The sequence below is a fragment of the Pseudorca crassidens genome, chromosome 12 (assembly GCF_039906515.1).
Source record: "Pseudorca crassidens isolate mPseCra1 chromosome 12, mPseCra1.hap1, whole genome shotgun sequence".
Lineage (NCBI taxonomy): Eukaryota > Metazoa > Chordata > Mammalia > Artiodactyla > Delphinidae > Pseudorca > Pseudorca crassidens.
In genome coordinates, this window is record NC_090307.1 from 76283632 (window position 1) to 76311029 (window position 27398).

Consider the following 27398-nt stretch of genomic DNA (forward strand, 5'->3'; position numbering starts at 1 on the left):
ATGAAACATAACATGTAATTTATAAAATACCTATTACCCCAGACTGACATTCCCCTTTCAAAATAAGCATACATATAAGCTAAGAACTGTAACTACCTTAAGCAGCAACAAAGGCAGAATAAAAATCAGACGTTCCATTCTAAGACATTTAACACTAGAGGACTCCATTCTTCCAACATATTAGACTAAAATAATGCAAAAGCAGGCTATGGTTAAAACATATTAAGAAACCATAACTACTAAGCCACATCAAAGCTATGTCTCCAAAAAGCAAGATGCAAAATTGTATATATCTCTGGCAACATGTAAAGTTAAACCATACAAAAATATAATCTGTTCAAGTGGTAGATTATTTTTTTCCCTTTTTCAAAATTTACCTTAATATTGCTATTGCATGAACTTGTACTTTTTGTTATTTTATAAGTGTGTGTATAATATATATTTCAAAAATGTATTTCGTGGGATCATAAAATTAACACATGCTTAAAAAAAAAAAAAGAAAGAACAGAAATTAAGATGGAAAGTATCCACAGCCCTATATCCTGGCAACATTTCAGTACATATACTTAATAAGGAAGGGTGGAGGGGAAGGGAGTGAGAGAAGGCCATTTTACAACCTGCTCTTCTCACTTAACATATATTGGGAATATCTTTCTACGTCAACAAATAAAGACACACAGTACCATTTGGGGGGGGGGGGGCGGGGTGTTGCATTATTTTCTACCACATAGGTGAACTATAATTTCTTTCACTATGTCTGTATTAATGTACATTTAATATACTTTACTTAAAACATATTCCTAGGGGCTTCCCTGGTGGCTCAGTGGTTAAGAATCCGCCTGCCAATGCAGGGGACATGGGTTCGAGCCCTGGTCCAGGAAGATCCCACATGCCACGGAGAAACTAAGCCTGTGCGCCACAACTACTGAAGCCTGCGTGCCTAGAGCCCATGCTCCACAACAAGAGAAGGCACCTCAGTGAGAAGCCCGTGCACCGCAACGGAGACCCAACGCAGCTAAAAATAAATAAAATAAATTTTTTAAGAAAAACAAAAAAATATATTCCTAGAAGTAAAAATGATACTAAGGATTTATATGTATATATGGTTAGTGCTGCCAATTTAAAAAATATATACCCATTTTACAATAAAAGAAAAATTATAATCTGTGAATATTTTTCCTGAGAACATATCAATACTCCAATGATAAATAAAATAATGATAAAATTTCTTCAAAGAATTATATTTGGGCCAAAAAATCTCTTCCAATTTAAAAACTTACATAAGCAAATACAAAAACTGATTTGAAAGAGAAAGAGTTTATCTTAATATAGTATCTTCCACCCTCCCTGGTCTACCTATCTATTGTTATAGTTTGATATTTCAAGTAAACAAGACAAAATAAAAATCCAAGTAGGAAAGCTGCCTTCCAAACACATTATACCCACAAACAAAGCATTTCTTTAAAAATTCTAGCTTGACTTCATAACCCTTTATGAGCTTAAGAGTGCAAATTTCATTTCTCTGGGATGCCAGCTTTATGCACCTATTAGTCCAAATGTATCCAAATAAGGCTCCTTCACATGTGTACAAGGAACACCTAAAACGTGCTAACTGGCAGATAAGCTGCATCCAGGAAAAAAAAAAAAAACAAGCATCCCAAGCAATAGGGATTTTCCGCCATGGATTTAAAAATCTTAGCAGGCTATATAAACAGTTAAATTTAAAAAATAGATATAAACTTTTACAGTTAATCTTTCTATAGTCTGTTCATTTTCTGCTCTAGGATTTCTGCCCATTTTCTGAAAATATAACAGCAATCTGATGCAGTGAGACAATCTGAAGCCAACTTACCAGAACCAAACAAAACATACCATCAGGCCACAAAGGAACAATCACATTTCCCAAAGAAAACATTTAAAGAACTTGAATAATTGTTCATCTTTAAAACACACACAAAAAATAACTGGCTGATCTCCACACGCAAATACATAGATTCACTTCTACACATATATGCAAACACACACATGCAGACACACATACCACTGCAGTTAAACCACATTAATAGAAAATCCTGCAGCCCAGGAGGTTTGGGCATCAAGTTACCTGTTGCATTTTCTTGTATTCGCCCACTCTGGCATAGGCCATGAAGAGGTGAGAGTGATATTCCTCACTATTGGGAACTTTCTTCACAGCTGCCTCATAAAGTTTTGTGACTAACTCCGCTAAAACAAAGAGAAAGAGAATTTTCTTTAATTACTGAAGTATAACAAATCTTAACAGCATTTAATTTTTTTCCTATTTGGAGGAAATAGATGTCTCCTATCATTAAGGAAGAAGAAAGTATTTGCTTTGCCTCATCTGCTCATTACTCTTACCTTGCTTAGGTGTTTTCCGATGAAGCATGGAATAGGTCAGGCCTCCCCATGACGTTTACAATGTACAAGACCCTCCAGGATCTATCTAGCCTTTCTGTCTTCTTCCAAACTCTTCCCTCCTGCACTTTATGCTCTAGCTACATCAAACTACTTGTAGTTCCACTAGATTCCCTGTACTGTATCAGACCTGCATGACTTTAACACTGTTCCCTCTGCTTGGATTCCCTTTTCCTCTCTTTTCTACTGAGTGAACATCATCCAAGACCCAGTTCAAATGTAATCCTTCCCTGAACACGATCTCTGCTCCTCCATCCCAGTTTGTACACTGCTTCCTTCTGCCATCTTTAAATCTTTTAAATAACACTCTTATACAATTTATTAATATATAATGCAACATACTATCTATTGATCTATGTTTCCTCATAGACTATGAGTAACATGAAAGCAAAGAATACCTTTCATCTTTGACTCTGATACAATATTTGTCATAGAAAAACATTCAACCAATACTTGTAGGACAGATAATTTTTTTTTTGAAATGCTGGGAGAGAATTCATAACCCTAAATCAACATAATCCCTAAATAATCAGATATAATACCTCAACTCTTAAGTTTTATCTTTCATAAGAATGAAACACAAAATTGAACTATAAAATAACATTTTCTGCCTGCTAGGTTGGCAAAAAATTTATTTTATTTTTTTCAGTTTTACTGAGAAACAATTGACAAAAGCTGTATATTTTTAGGAGTACAACATGATGGCTTGATGGCAAAATTTTTTAAGTCTAAGAATACCAATGACGGGACTTCCCTGGCGGCGCAGTTGTTAAGACTCCAAGCTCCCAATGCAGGGGGCCCGGGTTCAATCCCCAGTCAGGGAACTAGATCGCACAGGCATGCTGCAACTAAGAGCTCACATACCACAACTAAGGATCCCACGTGCCGCAACTAAGGAGCCAGTGAGCTGCAACTATGGAGCCCGCCTGCTGCAACTAAGACCCAGAGCAAATAAATAAATATCACATTAATTAAAAAAAAAAAGAATACCAATGACAAGCATGTGGAACTCTGATACACTGCTAGTGGGAAGGTAAATTTTGAAGATAAGTTGACACCATGTTTATCTTTAAGCTGAACCTACCCTATGACCTAGCACCTCCACTCTAGATTCTAGTGTAGTCAACCAGTGAAGTATTCTGTGGCAGTAAACATGAATTAACTACAACCACTTGGATATTAGATGAAAAGTGCAAGTCACAGAAAACGTACAGCATGAATCTATTTATGTTAAGTCCAAAATAAGTGAAACTAATAATGTATTACTTAGAAAAACAAATGTGATAAAGATTTAAAGACAAGCAAGAGAATAAAAATATTCAAGATAGCAAATCCCTCTTAGGAAGTTAAAGGGGAAATGAGATTGATGAAGGACACACAGGAAGTCTTCTTAGTACAGACATACCTCATTTTATTGTACTTCCCTTTACTGTGCTTTGCAGATATTGTGTTTTACAGATTGAAGGTTTGTGGCTACCTAGCAACTAAGCAAGTCATTAGCACCATTTTTCCAACAGCATTTGCTCACTTTGTGTCTCTGTGTTACATTTTGGTAATTCTCACGATATTTCAAACTTTTTCGTTATTATCGTATTTGTTATGGTGATCTATGACCAGTGATCTTTGAAGTTACTACTGTAATTGTTTGGGGGCACCACAAATCACAACCATATAAGACCCTGAACTTAATCAACAAATATGTGTGTGTTCTGTGCTCCACTATCTGGCCGTTCCCATCTATCTCCCTCTCCTCAGGCCTCCCTATTTTTTGAGACACAACACTGAAATTAGGCCAATTAATAACCCTACAATGGCCTCAAGTGAAAGGAAGAGTGCCACATGTCTGGCACTTTAAATCAAAAGCTAGAAATGATTAAGTGTAGTGAGGAAGGCATGTCGAAAGCCAAGACAGGTTGAAAGCTAGGCCTCTTGTGCCAATTATCCAAGTTGTAAATTCAAAGGAAAAGTTCTTGAAGGAAATTAAAAGTACTACTCCAGGGAATTCCCTAGAGGTCCAGTGGTTAGGACTCCGACCTTCCACTGCAGGGAACACAGGTTCAACATCTGTTCAGGGAACTAGATCTCACAAGCCGTGAGGCACGGCCAAAAAAAAAAAGTACTACTCCAGTGAACACATAAATGATAAAAAAGTGAAACGCAGAAAGTTTTAGTGGTCTGGATAGAAGATCAAACTAGCCACAATATTCCCTTAAGCCAAAGCCTGACCCAGAGCAAGACCCTGACTCTCTTTAATTCTATGAAGGCTGAGAGAACCGGGAAACCAAAGAATTCATATGACTCACTTTACTGCAATATTTGCTTTAATGTGAAACCAAACCCACGATACCTCCAAGGTATGCCTGTACTGATAATGCTGTATTTCTTAAATTGGGTGGTAGGTTTATGAATGTTCATTTATTCCACATCAAATGTTCTAGTGCTACATAAAACATATTCTTCTATAATATGTATTACTAAAGATATGTATTTCATAATAAAATATTTAAGAAATCAACAATGAAAAACTTTATTTATAGATGAAACTAGGCAGACTACCTAGGATATGCTTAGAAATAATCTGGCAGGCAGAGGGGTATACATAAAATTGATCATGTCTCAATAACTGCTGAAGGTGAGAAATGGACACAAAGGGATTTATTATGCTATTCTCTGTTTCTATGTTTGAAGTTTTCCATATTAAAAAGTGGAAAAAAAAGCAACTCTTTCATTTAGCAAATCAAAATGTCATAAATGAAATTCAAGTCCTCATTCCAATCCAAGGATCCTAATACGCGTAAAATATCCACTCTGCGTACAGCCTTTGCAAGCCATGGTTAATGCATTTTTTACCTGTTGCTATCCATCAAATCATGAGTGATAAGTAAATCGGACAAACAGAGAACTCAGAAATACCCAAAAAATTAAGCAGTTTTAAAGACAATGAAAAGAAAGAAACATACGTCGATGCATCTCCCGGTAAAGAATGGTCAGTGCCTGCAGCGAGTTGTCGTCTGTGGGTTCAAGGGCTGCCACCTCCTGCGCCAAGGTGAAGGCTTCCTCTTGCTTTCCAGTCCTCTGTAAACCAATTGCTTTTAAAACCTGATAGAAAGAAAAGACAAATCAGTTTTAAAAGGACAGAAAAGGAAATATGAACCAAAGAAAGACAATTTGAAATCACAAAATAAGTTATAAGGTATGCCAACTATTTTACTAAAAATATCAGCAAATAAAGATTATTGCCAGGGCTTCCCTGGTGGCTCAGTGGTTAAGAGTCCGCCTGCCAATGCAGGGGACACAGGTTTGAGCGCTGGTCCGGGCGGATGCCACATGCCACGGAACAACTAAGCTCATGCACCACAACTACTAAGCCTGCGCTCTAGAGCCCGCGAGCCTAACTACTGAAGCCAGCGCCTAGAGCCCATGCTCTGCAACAAGAGACACCACCACAATGAGAAACCTGAGCACCACAACAAAGAGTGGCCCCCACTCGCCGCAACTGAAGAAAGCCCATGCAGCAACGAGGACCCAACACAACCAAAAATAAATAAATAAAAAAAAATAAAGTTCCCTTAAAAAAAAAAAGATTATTTCCTATTTCAGTCATATTAAGAATGCACAAAACAAGAAGAATGCACAACATTGCTTAAAAGGACTTTGTGGGGTGGGGGGGGAAGGACTTTGTGAAAATAAAATAATTAAATTAGATAAGTCATGTCCAAAAAAACAAGCAGCTAGCTTTTAATTAAATACTCTTTATGGCATTTCATTTAAGTGATCAGGCAAATAAATGGGCTAAAAAATACTCTGAAAAACACAGTCACTAAAGAGATTAAACACCTCTTCCCTTTAAAGATTACAGTACATAACCCACCAAATGTAAGTAACTCAAGGGCAAATGAACTTACCTTAGCACAATGAAGATCCTTATGCTTTTTCAACAATTTATCTGCTTGCTGAATTGCCATTTTATTATTACCATTATCAAGATAATCTATGAAAACAGAAATTACGAGTTATTATATTCCTTCAAAAACAAATATGAAATATGCATAGGCTAGTATCAGCTGTTTCAGAAAGTATCCTAATTCGGTATTAAAAACATCTTGGAGCTGATTTTAACTCTAAATGGCTAGGATGGTCCAGAACACAATCTTAAATTTCTATAGTCATCTCTCATCCAAGAGCAATATAATCCAGTTATACTAATCCTTAATGAAGATTCAAGACCAAATATATTTAGATGACAGATGACACTAATATTTTTACCTATGGGAAACAAATGGGTTTACTAGCACAAAAATTAAAATATCTAAAAAAAAAACAACCTTTATTACATTCAAGCTTCAAATCTACCAAATGGACCACGTTCCCTCAATAAAATGTTCAGTGAATCTTACTATGCCACAGAGTTAAGAATAATTCTTCGAAGAAAAAAATAAGAACCGTGAGTGGGGGAGTAAATCCAGCAGTATCAGGAGTAGACAAGGATGTAGGGAAAGCAGCACTTTCATACACTCTGGTTGAAATAGAAACTAGCGCTGACTTTGAAGAAACATTGACTTCTAGGTTCCCTAAGCTATGCGTCCATTCCAAAATTCAAGGCATATGGAGACCTGCTATAAAATTGTGTTAAGGAAGAAAAGCAATCAATTATTATTCAAAAGTCTAACAAAAGCAAAGATTAATTTTCAGATGAGAGGATCTGAAAGAAAATGATTAGTGTTTTAGATGGGAAACAGTGGTAGCTGTCAATTCTATATATAGAAAGATGACTAAACACAGGCCAGTCCACAACCTACTACTACTACCAAGTCCCTCTTTGCTCATCAAGGTCCCAAATCAGCATAGGGACAGACAAAACATAAACAACTCAAATTAATCTGTGGACCAAATGCTGGTGAGGACATGGAGCAAAAGCAGCTCTCATTCACTGTTAGTGGGAATGCAAAATGGCACAGCCACCTTGGAAGACTGTTTGGCAGTTTCTTAAAAAATTAAACATACTCTAACCATATAATCCAGCTCCTTGTTATCTACCCAAATGAGCTGAAAACTTACTTTCACACAAAAATCTGCACGCAAATGTTTATAGCAGCTTTATACAAAATTGCCAAAACCTGGAAGGAACCAAGATGTTCTTCAACAGGCAAATGGATAAACAAACCGTGGTACAGCCATCCATACAATGATATATTATTCAGTGATAAAAAGAAATGAGCCCATGCGCCACAACTACTGAGCCTGTGCTCTAGAGCCTGTGAGCCACAACTACTGAGCCCACGTGCCACAACTACTGAATCCCACGGGCCTAGAGCCTGTGCTCCGCAACAAGAGAAGCCGCCACAATGAGAAGCCTGCACACCACAACAAAGAGTAGCCCCCACTCACCACAACTAGAGAAAGCCTGCATGCAGCAACAAAGACCCAACACAGCCAAAAATAAATAAATAAATTTATTTTAAAAAAAAAGAAAAGAAAAGAAATGAGCTAGCAAGCCACAAAAAAATATGGGGGACTCTTAAATACATATTGCTAAGTGAAAGAAGCCAACATGACAAAGCTACATACTATACGATTCCAAGTGTATGACATTCTGGAAGAAGCAAAATTATAGGCAGAGTAGAACAATCAGTGGTTGCCAGGAGCTGGGGGAGGAATGAATAGGTGGAGAACGGGATTTTTCAGGGCAGTGAAACTATTCTGTATGATACTGTAACGAAGGATACATGTCATCATACCTTTGCAAAATGCATAGAATGTGCAACACACAGAATGAGCCCTAATGTAAACTAGTAAACTATGGACTTTAGTTAGCAATAACATATCGTATTGGCTCAGCAACTGTAGCAAATGCACCACACTAATGCAAGTGTTAATAACATGGGAAACTGGGGGAGAAGAGAGGTGTGTCAGGGTGAATAGGAAGGAACTCTGTACTCTCCACTCCTTTCCTGTAAACTTAACCTAAAACTGCTCTAAAAAATAAAGTCAATTAATTAAAAATATATATCTAATAAAAGCAAAGATTCATTTCTAGAAAAGGAACGTGAGAGTGTTATAAATGGGAAATAGGGTGGTAGATGTAGATTTGAAATACAGAAAGATGACAGAACTCAGGCTAGTTCACAATCTACTACTACTATTGGTCCCTCTTTGCTCATCAAGGTCCCAAGTCAGCAACAGGGACAGAGGAGGCACAGACAACTCAAGATCATCTATGGCCCTGGTGGCCCAGGGCCAAATAACAGAAATACACTATCATTTTACCTAACGGTTTCAATTTTTCTCCTATGAATACTTTACCACAACCTTCAACAGACAGCTACATGAACACATGAGTTTCATCTCTTTAGTTTTTCTTCAATGCACCTAATGTTGATGAGCACCAATAACGCTAGGTAAAAAGATTAAGAAGCCTTACTCTGGAGGGAATCACAATCTAGAAAAGATCAAAGACTTAACACTCAGGTAGAGAGATTAGAGAATCACAGAAATCACAATCTTGGCCTGAATACCCAAATATCTAATACCAGTTTTCTTAAGTCCTCATCTCAGCCGATAGGCCACCATTTGTCCTTACAGAATATCTGACAGAGACATTTCAGCTCAATAAATGATATCTTCTCTTCCTAATAACTTGGTGCTGATCTCATGCTGAGTGAGTTCTAAGTTACGTCTGACTCAGTCTTCTTGCAAGACTCCAGGTTCCCAAAACATATCTTGAAGTCTTCTCAAAGAGCAGGTATCTTTGATGAAACCCCAGCTCTGAGGGTCTGCCCATAGATGGATCAGACCAGAGGTTAGGACTACAAGGATATTGAACTTTTCCCTCTGTTGTTGACAAGGCCCTGATATATAAATACACTGCACCCATGCCCTCTTCTGTGGGCATGGTTTCCACAGACTGCTGAAGGGGTAGAATTGGATGAGCATGTCTAGATCATGCAACTGAAGTCTAATGGAGTGGACATTTGACCCAAACTGGGTAAATCAAGTTTCTTCCTGGTAATTTGTAATTACAACACTGAAATCTGGAATCAGAAAGCTATGGACAGACTTCCCTGGTGGCACAGTGGATAAGGCTCCACGCTCCCAATGCTGGGGGCCCGGGTTCGATTCCTGGTCAGGGAACTAGATCCCACATGCATGCTGCAACTAAGAGTTCACATGCCACAACTAAGAAGCCCACATGCCACAACTAAGGAGCTGGCAAGCCGCAATTAAGGAGCCCACGTGCTACAACTAAGGAGCCCACCTGCCACAACTAAGACCCAATGCAACCCAATAAATAAATGAATATTAAAAAAAGAAAAGAAAAGAAAGCTATGGAGAACCCCATTTGGAAGGCAATAAATATTTCCAGTTTGAGATTACTAGTGGCAGCTCCAGAATCTCCATTTGGAAGGAGCCTTGGGAGATGCAAGTTAGTTAATGGGGAGTGAAAAAAAGGAGTTATCTCTTGACTCTTCATTCATGTAACATTTATAAAAGAATAAAGAACGTCAATTATCTTTATCAAAAAATTGGGGGAGGGGCAGTGCTGATTAAGCTTGTAGGGGGAGGCTAATGACCTCTCCTTACTCTATTCTCAGCTTGGTGTGGCCACAAAGTCAACATGTTGGGCCCCAGGTAAACTGATGAGTAAGCAGAAAAAACCAGTTTGAAGAACCTAGCAGAGAAAAGAAGAGCCACAAACAGATAAGAGCAGAGATGAGCATCTGAGAAAGAAGCTTCAGATCCTGACAGCTTTCCAGTTTCCATCAGGCTCTAGAACACTGCATTCCTGCCCTAAGCTCCCACAAGGGTTTATAAACAACCTCCCTCTACTTGAGCTTGTGTCAAAGGGTTTCTGTTCCTTGCACCCAGAAGAGTTTTAATTTTAACTAAGACACCCCACCACATTTAGACTGCTGTCAAGGTCCCCCTTCCTGGACACCTAGGTGATTGCTGATTAATTGGTTGCTGAGGCTTTTGGGAAAGTTTACTTCCATTTTACATTGCTGACTTTGTAATATAAATTATGTAGCCAGGGCTTCCCTGATGGCGCAGTGGTTAAGAATCTGCCTGCCCATGCAGGGGACACGGGTTCGAGCCCGGTCCGGGAAGATCCCACATGCCGTGGAGCAACTAAGCCCGTGCACCACAACTACTGAGACTGCGCTCTAGAGCCCACAAGCCACAACTTTTGAAGTCCGCACACCTAGAGCCCGTGCTCCGCAACAAGAGAAGCCACCGCAATGAGAAGCCCACACACCACAACGAAGAGTAGCCCCCACTCTCAGCAACTGGAGAAAACCCGAGTGCCGCAAAAGACCCAATGCAGCCAAAAAATTAAATAAATGAATAAGTAAATTTATTTTAAAAATAAATAAAATAAATTATGTAGCCCTTGGAGAAAACAGGCCCATAAAAATGATACCCTAAGTCTGTTTTTTAGCCTTTTTAAAACTTACTCAAGGGTAACTGTGGCTTGACCATGAGGACTGGTATTGTTCCCTTAATATGAGGAGTAAGCCAAGTCAGCCGTCCACAAATCAGGCATAGGAAATAATAAGATGATGATGTATCAGTTAAAGCAGTGTTTTTCAAAGCATGGTTATCACTCCAACTAAAATGGTTTTAAGTGGTCCTTGCAGGCAGCACTAGATAACACGGAGAGTGAGAAAACTGACCTTTTGTAATATTTCCCTTATATTAAGGAGATAGTCTCAGTTTGGTATCAGCCTGTCATTTCTTTAACACTTGCTGATGCCTTTTTTTTTTAATGGAAAAGGAACAGGTCTCAGATTTAGAGTTTCTCAACTATCAGAAACTAGTTAAGACCTTAATAACATTGTTTTGTTTTCACTGTGTGTACTTAATTTTATGGTTTTGTTTTCTCAGGGCAAGTGACAGGTATTCCACTGATGGTAATGATACATATTATTTCTATTTTTAATTTTAAAAATTTATTTATTTTTGGCCACGCAGAATGTGGAATCTTAGTTCCCTGACCACGGACTGAACCCATGCCCCCTGCAATGGAAGCGAGAGTCCTAACCATTGGACAGCCAGGGAATCCCTCCCACTGTCTCTAAAACAAACTTCAAAATCCTTAAAATGGCTTACAAAGTTGAGTCCCTCTACCTCTGTAGCCCCATCTCACCCTTCTCTACATTCCAACCACACAAGTCTTTTCTTAGGTCATCAAGTACATACTCTCTCTGTCTACCTTTCTTACACACTCTGTCCATCACTCCTTTCCATCTGATCACCTGACTAACCTTTGCTCTTTTTTCTTTTCCAAAGTAAAATGTCACTTCCACAGAGAACCTTTTCTTGAAATGTTCCCAACAGTCGAGATGCCATAGTGTGTGCTCTCACGGTAACCGGTACTTTTCCTTCAAAGTCCTTAACACAAATGTAATGATTATGTATACTATTGTTTAAAAAACCTCTTGAGACTACAAGCTCCCTGAAAGCAGAAATCATGTCTGTGCTGTCTGGTACTCTCTCATTCCCTGAATCTACATTGTGCCTAGCACATATTAGGCTCTCAATAAATAAGCTGAATGAAGAAAGGAATACATAAATGAACAAACTGTATAGGAAAAAAAATCTTCTAGAAATTGAGTAGTCTATCAGGGGAGTGAGAGATATATACATACAAAGTGACCACAACAGGATGTTCAAAGAACCAATTATTAGTGATGGCTTCCTGCTATTAAGTTAGATTTTTTAGTCTTTTCAATTAATTTCTTAGGGGACTCCCCTGGTGATGCAGTGGTTAAGAAAATCCGCCTGCCAATTCAGGGGACATGGGTTCAATACCTGGTCCAGGAAGATCCCACGTGCTGCTGAGCAACTAAGTCCATATGCCACAACTACTGAGCCTGCACTCTAGAGCCCGCGAGCCACAACTACTGAGCCAGAGTGCTGCAACTACTGAAGCCCGCATGCCTAGAGCCCGTGCTCCACAACAAGAGAAGCCACCGCAATAAGAAGCCCGCGCACCGCAACAAAGAGTAGCCCCCACCTGCCACAACTAGAGGAAGCCGGCGTGCAGCAACGAAGACCCAACACAGCCAAAAATAAATAAGTTAATTAATTAAGAAAAAAAACCCAGACATTTAAGAGTGAAGACAGAGGGAACACAAATTTATTGGGTGTCTACTCAAAACCCAGCAAGGTACCGTTAGCAACTCCATATTACAGAAGAGGCTCAGGGAGGTAGGTTAATTGACAAAATCATAGCAGAGAGTGAAACCCAGCTCAGTCTGGCTCTGAAGGTCTGCACCCTTCATTGCCTCAATTTCTCTAGACAGAACTCTTAGAGCAAGAAACTATATAAGTACAGATAGCTCATTGATCCTAAGGAGACAAAGAACAAATTTGAAATTTATTTTTCTTTTCTTTACTACCTTGCCACAATCCAATCACTTCAGTGAACACACAAAAAACATACCCCAAATGGCCAACTGGTTTCTCCTAATTCTCAAGAAGATACTAAGTGCAGTATTTTTAATTAAAGTATTAGTCAGATGCTCTGACAGAAGCAAGAGCATGAACAAAAGAATGAAAAGGAAGTATGCACCTTTAAAACCCGATTTACACCCACCATCAGGCGTGCACTGGGGTAGTTCCAGCACTGACTGCCTCAACACCACCAGGCTAAGCCTGCTGCATTTGGTCTTGGTAAATCATCCCAAACCAAATGTGTTCCCTGGCCATCTGCCCTGCTGAGAAGGCTGTGCGCCAGTCATCACTGTTTATTAGGGGAAAAGAACATGGACAAGAATATTCTGCCCTCAGGAAAATGTTTCAAACACTCGGTTTACATCTGAGCAAATTTTTAGTAAGAGCTGGACTTGGGTGCCAGAAAGGCAACGAGAAGCCCACGCACCGCAACGAAGAGTAGCCCCCCTCCCCACCCCCCCACCCCCTGGCTCAGAGCAGCTAGAGAAAAGCCCGCGTGCAACAACGAAGACCCAACGCGGCCAAAAATAAATAAATAATTTTAAAAAATAATAAATAAATTTATATAAAAAAGAACGTTATCTGAATGAAACCATACAGTATCTGATCTTTAAAAAAATTAATGTCTTAAATAATAAAAATAATACATGTCATAGTGAAAACAAAAATCCAATAGTTCATACAGGTATAACATGAAAAGAATTATTAGTCTCTTAATCTTGCCCTATGCTCACACTACCCTCTACTCTATGCATTCTTCCAGGAATGTTCTGTGCATTAACATCTGTCTTTTTAAGTTTAAAATGTTTTTAGAATTTAAAAGTCTAAGAGCTTTTTAAACAGTCATAATTTCAGAACAGGAGAAAACAGGTTGTGCCAAGTGACTTTTCTACAGAAAGGCAAGATAATCTTCACTCACCAAGATGCCCTGCCCGCCCAGGCAAAGGACAAGACTCACTGAGCTAACACGGCCCAACAGAAGGCTCAGAATACATACAACATCTGACCGAAGACCTGGGAAGTTTTAATAACAAACTATAACAGAATAATTACCTGGAGTCTGGCCACACATGGGAAGGGAAATGTCCTAACACACCAAGGAAGTGACTATCATTCAGGAAACACAGCTGGGAAATATGTTACACCTGATTCAGGCTAGAGCAAGACTGCAAGTCAGAAACCATCAAGGACCTACTGTAAAGCACAGCGAACTCTACTCAATATCCTGTGATAATTTATATGAAAAAAGAATCTAAAAAAGAGTGAGTATATGTATATGTGTAACTGAATCTCTTTGTTGTACACCTGAAACTAACACAACGTTGTAAATCAACGATGCTCCAATAAAATTTAAAAAACAAAATAAGTATTAAAAAAAAGACTGCAAGTCAGTAACACATATTAGAACAAAGGATCTTGTGCCATAAAAGTAAATGTGTGTGTGTGTGTATTCTAAAGACTATGGAACTTTGAAACCTCTATTTTTATTTTGCAATTCTTGCATCCTATAAAAAAATTTTTAATAAATGAATTTTTTATATTTTTATACAGAAATTCTTATTTACCTATCTATCTATTTATTTATTTATGGCTGCGCTGGGGCTGTGCGCAGGCTTTCTCTAGTTGCGGTGAGTGGAGGCTACTCTTCGTTGCGGTGCGCGGGCTTCTCATTGAGGTGGCTTCTCTTGCTGCGGAGCACGGGCTCTAGGTGCGCAGGCTTTAGTAGTTGTGGCTCACAGGTTCAGTAGTTGTGGCTCGCAGGCTCTAGAGTGCAGGCTCAGTAGTTGTGGCGCACGGGCTTAGCTGCTCTGCAGCATGTGGGATCTTCCCAGACCAGAGATTGAACCCGTGTCCCCTGCATTGGCAGGCGGATTCTTAACCACTGTGCTACCAGGGAAGTCCCCTATAAAATTTATTAAGTGCCATACCTGACCATCTTCCAACTCTACCCATCCCCTAACCACTAAAAACATTTTAAAACAGTAATGGTAGAAGAAAGCACTAGGGCTCACCAAGTCACATGAGGATACATCTGTTCAGAACCACATAGCACAAGAGAATAATTTTAGCAAAAGGAGAAAGAATAATAAAGTAGGTGTTCTGGAAGGTCAAGGTGGTTTTCAAAAACCAAAAATGCACTACCCAAACTTACCAATTTATGAGTAAAGAGAAGCACTCTGAAGATGTTCACTAATCAACTAGCTATTTCATACCTAGACACCAAAAATAGAATTTCAACCCACCATAATTTCACAATTAACGACCCTGTCCACTTCTATCCTCAACAGTATCAGCAAGAGCTGAGGTCATAGGCAAAGTTTCTAACAGCTGTAAAATCCTAAACCTTGGCAATATAAATAATGCTGCATAAAGATCGTGATGCTGTGGGATCTGAACTCAGTGAAAGGCTGAGCTCTCCAGTGGGAATGCCTGTGTTCAAATCCCAGCTCTACAGTTTACTAGCTGCAATTCTGAGCAAGTTAATGTCTGGCATTCAGTTTACTACTATGCTCACAATAATCTTACCTACCTAATAGGACAGTTAGCACACAAATAAGCACTCAGTCAACACTGAGTGTTGTTGAACTTTTGGCTGGTGGGCAAGCACCACCATGCATAAGCATGTTCATCTGTCAGCTAATGAAGGTCCAAATTCAAGAACGACAGTGGTTTAGGGATACTAATATATTTAAACACAAAAGCAGAGGCTGTCCCAAAGTCTAGAGGTCAAAAGTCAAAAGTGCTGAAGTCAAGGTCAGTCTTTCTTTTCCTATTTCTGTCAGTTTATATTAATTGCCTTGGAATTCCTAAAGAAGGTATTTTCTTATCTTCTTCCCATGTAACTATAACAAAAGCTACATAATTCTGGCTTCAGTTTTGAGAATATGACCTATCACATCTGTTTAACATATCCTGATGTTTACCAGCATGAAACGGACTAGAGGTTTTCCTTATTGGATAGTTTCAAAACATTATTATTTCTAAGTGACTTATGGGACCCCAAAGGCATTTTCTTTGGTCCTCAAGAATAATTTTAGAAATCCAATTATTCCTAAAAGTTAAAAAAGAAAAAAATCTGCAGGCAGCTGCTGCAGAGAGCTGTAACCAGCCACCAATTGTGAACCCTGGATTCAGTTCCTACCCTCAAGCACCCTAACATATGTCATCTCTGCCCTTTAAAATGTATACTGGAGGGCATGAGAATATGTAGCCCTGGGAAAATGGAAATCCACCACTCTCCACCTACGTGACCTTTGGCAAGTCAGTGTCTCCAGCTCAAAGTGAGGTGATTTCTAGCACAGTGGTTAAAAGAGTAAGCCTGGGACATTCCACAGGGGTTAATATCCTAGCTTCATGTTAGCTGAGTGACCTTAGACCAATTATACATCAGTAAAGCCCCAGTTTTCTCATCTGTGGAAAGAAAAGGGGGAGAGAGAGGGAAGTGGGACTGGGGGAAAGTAGCCACCTCCGAAGAATGTGTGAAGATTAAATACTTAAGACCAAGGACAGTGACTGACATAATTAGCAGTCTATACATACACATTAGCTATTATTATTATTTCTCACCTCACAAGGTTGTTGTTGAAATGAGATGCAAGAGCAAAGCATCATACAAATTACAAAAAGCATTACCAATTGTACCAGAAACATAGTTATTACCCCCTTCCAAAAAAGTTAAATGATCTCAGCTATTGCGAAGAAGCCTCCATTTAGTAACATCCACGTTACAAACAAGAGGTCTAATTCTGCAAAAACCACTGAACTTGAAGCCTTCCTCACCATGAACTGAGCTAGACCAAGACCACACAGCCATCTAAGAGGAAAGGAAATACAAAAGGGACCACTATCAAATTATTGAACAACTTGGTTACTGAAGAGGTATTTCTCCCTGACTCAAATGTGTGATTTTTCACAACCGGGATAGCAAAATGCCATCAAGGTCTTAAAGCCTGAGGGTTGAGGTCAACGTTATGGAAGGGGATCCACTTAGCACGCGGAAGGCAAGCTGCAGAGAAAAACCAGAGAAGCTTCAAAAAAGAAAAGCTCTGCATGCCCCTCGACACGAGCTATTACAGTCGCTTCACCGCTATTTTGGGCCCAAGCCAACCTCCCCCCCCCCCGCCTCGCCCCACCCCGCCCCCGCCTCCCACGTGTGTCCAGAGCAGCTGTTCCTCCGCCAAAGAGCTCTGGATTGGGATCCTCAAATCCAGGCCTGCTCCAGACTCGATCTGGGTGACCTTGCGTCAGCCCCTTCCCCTCCCGGGACCTCTGTTTCTCCATGTGCACCGAGTACAGTTAGTCAGACAACAGTTTAGGCCCCGTTCCCATAGGTAAAAAGTCTTGAGCGGGGAATTTTCCCTCAAGTAGGGTGTCCCACCCTCACGCCGGAGCCAGCTTCCACCTGCGGGCAGACCTCGGGTCTCCCTTGGCGTGGCCCCGACAACGTAGCCTGCGTGTAGCGCAGGTCTCTACGAGAGGAAGTGTCTCACAGGGCTCGGCTGTCAGGCCAGCTCTGCCGACCTGCCGCTTCCCTGACCGTGCCGCTGCCACCTCAGGGCTCAAGAAAGCCAGGCCGGCGCTTACGCGAGGCCCGTGGCTGCGGCCTAGAGGCCCGCGCGGCCCGCCCCCTGTGCCCGCCAGCCCTGCTCCCGGCCCCTCAGCGCCCCTCCCGGGCCTTTGCCCCGGGCTCCGCAGCCCTCGGCGCCTCTGGCTGGCAACCAGACTGGCCCCAGGTACTCACCGTAAATGGGCCGGAGGCGCCTGTCGTTAGGGTCCTGCACATGGCCCCGCGTCGCCATGATGACAAGCGCAGAACCGCAGTGCGCACGCGCGGGGCAGGCCCCCGGGAAGGGGCTGTTAAAGGGCCAGCGCCGATCTCTCTCTGTTGCAATGGTCGCGGGGTTGTGACAGAACGCGCCGGCGCGGAAAGGGACGACACCCACACCGCAAACCCCCCGCCCCCACTCCCAGTTGTCACTTAAATGGATCCTTTTCCTCCCCTTTGCTGGTAGAATCAACCTAGCTGGTAGAAGCGGCCGTTGCTATTAAAATCCCTTCCGAGTCACATACTGGAGAGTGAGGAAAGGAGGGGAGAAAGTCTTGGTCAAAGTTAGGGCCCTGCTGCTCCTGCTTATCCTGTTTCTCCTCTGTGCTGTAGGACCAGTTAGACTTGTCTTTGTTTAATTGTTGAGGACCCGGGAACTCCTCTGGGAAGGTGACCCAGGGGACAGCAGGGGACAGAGGTGCTGATCAACAGTAGAAATCTGCCAGAAAAGTTCAAGATCCCTTCACCCCTATCCCGGTGCTCAGCCAACTAAGAAGAACCTTAGATCTATAGTAATCCAGTCAATTTATTTATCAATTATATCTCAGTAAAACTGAAGGGGAAAAGTAATTCAGTCAGTATATGCCTAGACACTGTGCTGCAAGCTCCAAATGTATTATCTCATTAATATTCGTAACAACCCTAGTATCCCCCTAGGAGGTAGATTTTTTTTTAACTTAATTTTATTTATTTTTTTTTGGTTGAGTTGGGTCTTCGTTGCTGCGCGCGGGCTTTCTCTAGTTGCGGCGAGTGGGGGCTGCTCTTCCTTGCGGTGCGCGGGCTTCTCGTTGCGGTGGCTTCTCTTGTGGTGGAGCACAGGCTCTAGGCGCACGCGCTTCAGCAGTTGTGGCTTGTGGGCTCAGTAGTTGCCACGCGAGGGCTCTAGAGCGCGGGCTCAGTAGTTGTGGCGCACGGACTTAGCTGCTCCGAGGCATGTGGGTTCTTCCCAGCCAGGGCTCGAGCCCGTGTCCCCTGCATTGGCAGGCGGATTCTTAACCACCGCGCCACCAGGGGAGCCCCAATTTATTAATTAATTAATTTATTTATTTTAGTATTTAATTTATTTGGCTGCACAGGGTCTTAGTTGCAGCACACGGAATCTTTAGTTGCGGCATGCGGGATCTAGTTCCTTGACCAGGGATGAAACCCGGCCCCCCTGCATTAGGAGCTCGGAGTCTTAACCGCTAGACCACCAGGGAAGTCCGGGGAGGCAATTTTATATAGATAGTGTGGTCAAGGATAGCCTAGCTGAAAAAGTGACAACTGTCAAAGACTTAAAGAAAGTGGGAGAGGGAGGGAGCCAGGCAGGTGTGCCAGGCTCTGTGGGGTCATGACCTAAGGCCACACTAGTAACTGTGATTCAAACCTAGGTCCTTCTAGGGGCTTCCCTGATGGCGCAGTGGTTTAGAATCCGCCTGCCAGTGCAGGAGACACGGCTTCGAGCCCTGGTCCGGGAAGATCCCACATGCCGCGGAGCAACTAAGCCCGTGCGCCACAACTATTGAGCCTGCACTCTAGAGCTTGCGAGCCACAACTACTGAGCCCGTGTGCCACAACTACTGAAGCCCACGCGCCTAGAGCCCGTGCTCCGCAGCAAGAGAAGCCACCGCAGTGAGAAGTCTGCGCACCGCAACGAAGAGTGGCCTCCGCTCGCCGAAACTAGAGAAAGCCCACGCGCAGCAACGAAGACCCAACACAGCCACAGATAAATAGATAAATAAATAAATAAATAAATAAATAAATAAACAAACCTAGGTCCTTCTAGTACAGAACCAGAGTTAACCCCTCCACTATGCTGTCTCAAACCCAGTAAATATCCCCAGTGTCAGCCTTGACCAGCTGGGGTTGACCCCTTTTATTGGTGTTCCATCCCTCTCCCTTTCTGTATCTTTAGGGTGTAAGAAAATGATTCTCCAACTTTAGTGAACACCTTGGGAAACTTGATAAACATGAGTTTCCTGGGTTCTACCCCCAGAAGTTCTAATTCGATCTGAGGACCCCTCTTTGAAAAGTAACTAACTAATGGATCTAAATGAAATGATTTTAGAATGCACCAGAAGAGCAAGTTAGAAATTGCTATTCAAATTTTAAATATACATCCCCAGGGGGAAAAAAAAACTGTAATGTTAATAGTAGCAATAATGATAGTGTGTGTTTATTGAGCTCTTATTATGTGCCAGAAACTGTACTAAGCTCTTTTACATACATCATCTTATTTCATTCTCACAAACTGGTGGAATAGGTACTATTGTGATCCTCATTTTAGAATGAGAATTTTGAAGCATAGACATATTAGGTCATTTGCCCAAGATCACACAGTATTCTCTGGTGAAATTTGTGGTGGTCTCACTCCAAAATCCACACTCTTAGCAGTTAACACCAAAAGTATTACAGTGGTTACCTCTTAGGAGAGCAGATGTTTTCTCCTCTTACTTCATGCATAGCTGTACTGTTTGATTTATTTATAATGAGCATTATTACATTTTTAATTTCTAAAAGGTCTTTATATTTCTGTTTACAAAAATCACACACACAAAAAAGGTAAACAATGTCAAGCCTTTTGAGCCAAAATAAAATCCTTTTATTCCAAGGAGATAATCAGCAGACCACAGAAAAATATAAAATAGAGATTGTTTCCTAACAATCCTAAGGTCCTAACTATCCATCAGGAGGGACTGATGAAATAAATTATGATACACCATGAAATGGAAAAAGGCAGCCATTAAAATTAATGAAGTAGGGCTTCATTTATAGATATGGAAAGATGCCCATGACATGTTGAGTTTATAAAGCAGGTTGTAGAAGAGTATGGATGGCATGAAAAAAAATTATGTGGACAGATAGCTATCTAGCTAACATAGACTAGATTTCCATGGTAGTCCAGTGGTTAAGAATCTGCCTGCCAATACAGGGGACACGGGTTTGAGCCCTGGTCTGGGAAGATCCCACATGCCACGGAGCAACTAAGCCCGTGCGCCACAACTACTGAGCCTGTGCTCTAGAGCCCACGAGCCATAACTACTGAGCCCACGTGCCACAACTACTGAAGCCCGCGTGCCTAGAGCCCACGCTCTGCAGCAAAAGAAGCCACCGCAAGGAGACGCCTGCACACCTCAACGAAGAGCAGCCCCCGCTCGCCACAACTAGAGAAAGCCTGCGCCCAGCGTTGAAAACCCAGCACAGCCAAAAATAAATAAGTAAATAAATAAATAAAAATTGAAAAAAATAAAATATTTATTTTAAAAAAGACAGATGTCATATATATCTAGAGAGAGATCTAAAAGGACATTTACAAATGTCAAGCTTCCTCCTCTCTTAATGATGGAATTTAGGGGCCTATTAACTTAATTTTTAAAAACTTTTCCTTACTGTTTGAATTGTTTATAATTTTTTTTTATTTTAGTAGCAATGAGCACACCTAACATCAAGATTTTGGTTTCTAATACCACTCTCCAATGAAAGAAAACAGGGCTCCTTGGGGAAATGACTGATTCAAGAGCCGGGGCAGGAATATACCAGATAAGCTTGAAGCATCTTGTATTTACAGAAAGAAGGGAAGTGCTCAAAATATAAAAGGATGGAGGGGGAACATGTCAAAGGGATACAGGAGTCAACCTGAAAGTACTCCCAAGAGCCAAAACTAGAACTATTTGAACAAGAACATAAATAACACAGTATTGGATTATAACCTAAAGTATAAAATATGTAAACATACTAAGCCCATGCTGATATAAATGTTATCAAATAAATAAATGGAGGAGAAGAGATTCATTGTCCTTATAGAATTCCAAGCAATGTGTGTAGATACTCCTTGCTCCAGAAAGTGAAGCTTAACTTTTCCCTTCCCTCCTGAGTGTGGGCTCTAATTATTGACCAGTTTCCAAAGAGTTGAGTATAGAAAAGGAAAAGTAATAACTTCACAGCTAAGAAACCTGATAAGCACTACCTTAACTAAGGGATCAAAGTTAATATTACCAGTGAAAATTCATGTTGATATCATGTACCCCAATTTGAGGTGATGATAAGGGAACTTCACTTTTGTAGTATTTTTTCTGGAAAACCCATAAACCCAGACTAGTCATAAGGAAAACATCAAAAAAATCAAATTGAGTGACATTCTGACCAGTACCCTTCAAGACTGTCAAGGTCATGAAAAATAAACAATGAGAAATTGTTACAGACCAGGGATGTCTAAGGAGACATGACAACTAAATGTAATGTGATATCTTGGTTGGTATCCTGGGACAGAAAAAAGGGCATCAGTGGAAAAACAGTTGAAATTCAAATAAAGTCTAGAGTTTAGTTAATAATATTGTGCTAATGTTGGTTTCTTACTTTGATGACTGTACCATGGTAATATAAGATGTTAACGTTAAGGGAAACTGGTTGAGGAGTATATGAAAACTTTCTCTACCCTCTTTTCAACTTTTCTGTAAGACTAAAATTATTCCAAAATAAAAGATTTTTAAATGCATTTTTTAATAACCGGGGGGGGGGGCTTTTTTTTTTTAAACCAGATGCACCGGAAATTCTCATCCCAATTCTGTCCTGAGGCTAGCTGAAAGAGAAAATCCTGGAAGCAAAGTGCACAGAGAAATTCTCATCGAGAGTGGGGATGGTTGGGGGATGGGGGGGGTCCCTCCAATGAATCTATAATCTGTGATCATCATGGAAAATCCTTCCTAAGGCTGAGGAGGTTTTAAAATACCCCAGATAGAGAGCTTGGCATTGGGGGAAGTTCCTTCCCAGATCAGTGGTTCTCAAGGCACGGTCCCTGATCAGCAACATCAGCATCACCTGGGGACTTGGTAGAACCACAGATTATTAGGCACTACCCCAGACCTACTGAATCAAACACTCTGGGAGTGGGGCCCAGCAATCTGTGTCTTTACAAATCCTCTTGTGATCTGAATTCAGACAAAAGTTTCATTCTTCTGCTTTAGGTCAGAGGTGGGCAAATTATGACCCACAGGCCAAATCTAGCTTACTACTGTTTTTGTACAGCCCGTGAGCCAGGAATGATTTTTACATTATTAAATGGTTGGGGAAAAATAATCAAAAGAAGAATAATATTTCACAGCACGTGAAAGTTACATAAAGTTCAGAGGTCAGTGTCCATAAGTAAAACTTTATAGAACACAACTATGCCCATTCATTTATGCATTGTGTGTGTTTGCTTTGGTGCTGCAGCTGCAGAACTGAGTAGTTGCAACAGAGACCATATTGCCCAGAAGGTTAAAATATTTACTACCTGACCCTTTACAGAAAAATTTTGCCAACCCCTGCTCTAGAATAATGGAAGCCATCTAAATACTCCCAGGGTAATTGGGATTGATACATGTACACTATTGATACTATGTATAGAATAGATAACTAATGAGACCCTACTGTATAGCACAGGAAACTCTATTCAGTGCTCTGTGTTGACCTAAATGGGACGGAAATCCAAAAAAGAGGGGATATATGTATACGTACAGCTGATTCACTTTGCTGTACAGTAGAAACTAACACAACATTGTAAAGCAACAATACTCCAATAAAAATTAAATAAATAAATAAATACTCCCAAGGTGATAAATAAATAAATACCCACAGGGTAGAGTCGTCAGATAAAATATGATGCAATATTTGGGGCATACTTACACTAAAACGATATTCACTGTTTATCTGAAAAAAAATCACATTTAGCCAGGTGTCCTATATTTTTTAAATTGAGGCATGGTTGATTTACAATATTATACTAGATTCAGGTGCTCAGGTGTTCTGTATATTTATTTGCTAAATCTGGCAACCCTATCCCAGGGAGAACACCATGCTCCCAAAATCATGCTAACCAAAAAGAATGAAGGTCAGCAATGTAGCCAAAAATAAATTAAAAAAAAAAAAAAGTCAACCTCCTCCCAAGGCTGTGTATACTGATCAAGTCTAAAGTGCCACCCCCAGTCCACCCCACCTCCCCACCCCCGTCACTGTATCCCATTATCCTGTAGTATGTTCTTCATTACACTTATTATATAAATGTATCTTACATATCTTAAAAAAAAAAAAAAAAGAATGAAGGTCAGGAGCCTCCAGTAAGCTGACCCCAGGCTTGCTCTGAGGTGATGTGGCCAGGTAGGACCGGGCTAAGGTTGGGCTTGGAAAGCGGAGAGGTGGGAGGAGACATGCGGTTCATCTATGGTACAAGCGAAAGAGCCGATGAGTTACCTGAGTTTCAAGAATTTCCCAGAATGGAAAAATACAGCACCTTAAAGGGGGCACATACGAGGCTCCTGGCCAGGACTGTGGTTACTTAGATATGTTCTTAGGTTACCTTTGATGGCCTGGCCCCAGAGGAATGCTGACACTTTTCACCCTGTTCCCTGAACTTGGCAGGGCCAGAGCCTTATGGGCCTACCTAACAGAGACCTCTAGATCCTTGAGTCACTGTTCTGGGTGGAGTATGTTTCCCTCTACCGTGAAAGCCTGTTTGGCATTCAAGCAAAATGAATGGGCCTTTCTCTTTTCTTATTCTTACCCCTTGTCCTCAGAAACTAAGGCTGAAGCAGTCACTTGGCTCTGGGCCTGTCCTTACCTGCTCCCTGGGAGGCAGCTTCCACACCCTTTGGCCTGAATCATTTCAGGTAACAAATGAGAGGACCCCCCAAAGAAGCCAAGAACCTATCCTTCTTACTGTACATTAGAGCTGACATTATGGAAAAATGCTTGGTATACAACAGATGTTCATTATATAGTGGTTTCCATTTCATTGACTTAGAACAGGGGACCAAGCCCTTCATTCTTGTCCTATGTGGTGGCAGATTTGCTCTGGTGAGAAACTCTCTTGCTCACGAGCATCTTAGGCACACAGGTGCATTGTGCCAGTAGCTGGGGGACACAGGGCAGGGGATTGCATTACTTGGATATGGTGGTTGTGGGTATCTCCACTAGATGACTTTTCCAGTTTTTCTTTGTTTTTCTTTTTTCTTTTCCACCTTGATCCAATACCTAACCCTCCACAGAATAAACAGAACAGTGACATATTTCATAGTTTTCATGGTTGATTTCCTGCACTTTTGTGTGTGTGTGTGTGTGTGTGTGTGTGTGTGTGTGTGTGTGTGTGTGTGGAACGTACCTGACCAGGGATGGAACCATGCCCCCTGCAGCGGAAGTGCCGAGTCTTAACCACTAGACCACCGGGGAAGTCCAGATTTCCTGCACTTTTGACAATAGAATAAACAGCAACTCTGGCTTTGAAATCAAACAGACTTCGGTCCAAATCTGGGCTCTGACATTTATCAGCTGTGTGATCCTAAGCAAGTGACTGAACATCTCTGAGCCTCAGTTTCTGCATTTGTAAAATTATGATGATAAAAGGACCTACTTCATAGGGTTGAGGGGAAGAATAAATGTCCATGCAAAGAAACAGGCAGAAAGAAAGCATTCAACAACAGTTATGTACTATTATTATCTTTAATATTAGTATTATTACTCCCTTCTGTTAAAACTGCAGAAATCACCTCCTGATACTTCAGAACACCAAGGAAGGAATTTTATCCAAGTCTGTCCACCAGGTGGCATATGAGTGCTAAATTGCCTAGGCCACTTTTGTACCAGAAGGATCTCATTTTAATTGTTTTTTTAAAAATAAAACGTAGCAAATATTTTTGTAAGCAATATTATATATGTGTGTGTATATATTTATTTATTTATTATTATTTTTTTTTTTTTGGCTGCGCTGCTTGTGGGATCTTAGTTCTGCGACCTGGGATTGAACCTCCTCACCCCAGCAGTGAAGCACGGGGTCCTAACCACTGGACCGCCAGGGAGTTCCCTATATCTTTATAATCTTTATACTCAACTTTATTGAAGTGTTATTTACATACCATAAAATTCACTCGTTTCAAGTGCACAATTCAATGATACTTTACTACATTTTGACCAAGTTGTGCAACCATTGTAATAGTTTAATTTTGGAACATTTACATCACCCTAATAATATCCCTCTATAAGCTATATTTCCTAACTTAAAAAATTATGAAATGTTTGGGAACTTCCCTGGTGGTCCAGTGGTTAAGAATCTGCCTTCCAGGGCTTCCCTGGTGGCGCAGTGGTTGAGAGTCCGCCTGCCGATTCAGGGGACACGGGTTCGTGTCCCGGTCTGGGAAGATCCCACATGCCGCGGAGCGGCTGGGCCCGTGAGCCATGGCCGCTGAGCCTGCGCGTCCGCAGCCTGTGCTCCCTCCGCAACGGGAGAGGCCACAACAGTGAGAGGCCCGCGTATCGCAAAAGAAAGAAAAAAAAAAGAATCTGCCTTCCAATGCAGGGGACTCAGGTTCGATCCCTGGTTGGGGAAATAAGATCCCACGTGCCGCGGGGCAACTAAACCTGCATGCTGCAACTAGAGAAAAGCCCGCGTGCCTCAACTACTGAGCCCGTGCACTCTGGAGCCCAAGAGCCACAACTAGAGAAGCTCGCAACAAACAGCCCGCACGCCACAATGAAGACCCAGCACAGCCAAAAAAAAAAAAAATACAATAAAAAATTATGCAATGTTTCAAAATCTGTAAAAGTAAATAGAATAATAACAATGCGTGCATATCACACAGGTCTAACAAATGTTACATTTTATAAGCATAGACTTGATACTGCAGGTACATTTCTGCATCTCCTCACCTCCCTGCCTCTCCAGAAATAGCTAGTATTCTGCTATTAGCCAGTGTCCTTCCTTCTATGTTTTAATATTTTTATTGCATGTGTATGTATCCATAAACAATATATGATAGTTTTGTTTCCTTTAAAATTTCCATAAATGTTATCATACTATTTATAGAAAAGTTGTTTTTTTTAACCTAATATTGGGTAAATATTCTCTAATTTCACCTCACAAAGGTTGTATCAATTTGCATTCTCACAACCAGTGTGTGAAAACTCCAGTTTCCCTTGCCAACACAGTGTGCTCTCAAAGTTTTATCTTTTATCTTTGACAATCTCATAGTGAAAAATGACATCTCAGTATAATTCTAATTCATGTTTCTCAGGTTATGAATGATACCTAGCATATTTTAATCTATTAAAGATCAATTTGTAATTCATTTACTTTTATCAATCTGGTCATGTCCTTTGGCCTTTTTTTTTCAGTTTGTCAGACTTTTCTTATTAATTTATAGTCACCCTTTATATACTAAGGAAATTAACCTTATGCCATAAATAGGTGTTTCAAATATTTTTTTCCAGTGTATTGTTTGCCTTTTGACTTTTGGGATACAGGGGCAGGGTTTGCAATGAGAAAATGTTTTATTTTTTTCAGGCTTTTCCTACCCCAATATTATTTTTAAATTACTTTACGAATTCTAGTATTTTTTAAAATTATTTTTTAATTTATTTATTGGCTGCGTTGGGTCTTCATTGCTGTGTGCAGGCTTTCTCTAGTTGTGTCAAGCAGGGGCTACTCTACGTTGCGGTGCGCGGGCTTCTCATTGCCGTGGCTTCTCTTGTTGTAGAGCACAGGCTCTAGTCATGTGGGCTTCAGTAGTTGTGGCACGTGGGCTCAGTAGTTGTGGCTCGTGGGCTCTAGAGCACAGGCTCAGTAGCTGTGGAGCATGGGCCTAGTTGCTCCACGGCATGTGGGATCTTCCCGGACCAGGGATCGAACCCGTGCCCCTGAATTGGCAGGCAGATTCTTAACCACTGCACCACCAGGGAA

The 27398-nt window shown here is 41.0% G+C and overlaps 1 protein-coding gene across 2 annotated transcripts in view; it reads right to left on the reverse strand.

The window, feature by feature from the left end:
* The window catches only part of NAA25 (N-alpha-acetyltransferase 25, NatB auxiliary subunit), a 73760-nt gene extending 55997 nt beyond the window's left edge, over window positions 1-17763 (reverse strand). For both annotated transcript variants that reach the window (XM_067700613.1, XM_067700612.1), the window contains exons 1-4: window positions 17630-17763; window positions 6339-6424; window positions 5394-5532; window positions 2105-2223 (exon numbers count right to left, since the gene is read on the reverse strand). In XM_067700613.1, the coding sequence (XP_067556714.1) occupies window positions 2105-2223; window positions 5394-5532; window positions 6339-6424; window positions 17630-17687 (402 nt within the window). In that variant the 5' untranslated portion in view covers window positions 17688-17763. The remainder of the gene's footprint in view (window positions 1-2104; window positions 2224-5393; window positions 5533-6338; window positions 6425-17629) is intronic.
* Between the last annotated feature and the right edge of the window lie 9635 nt (window positions 17764-27398).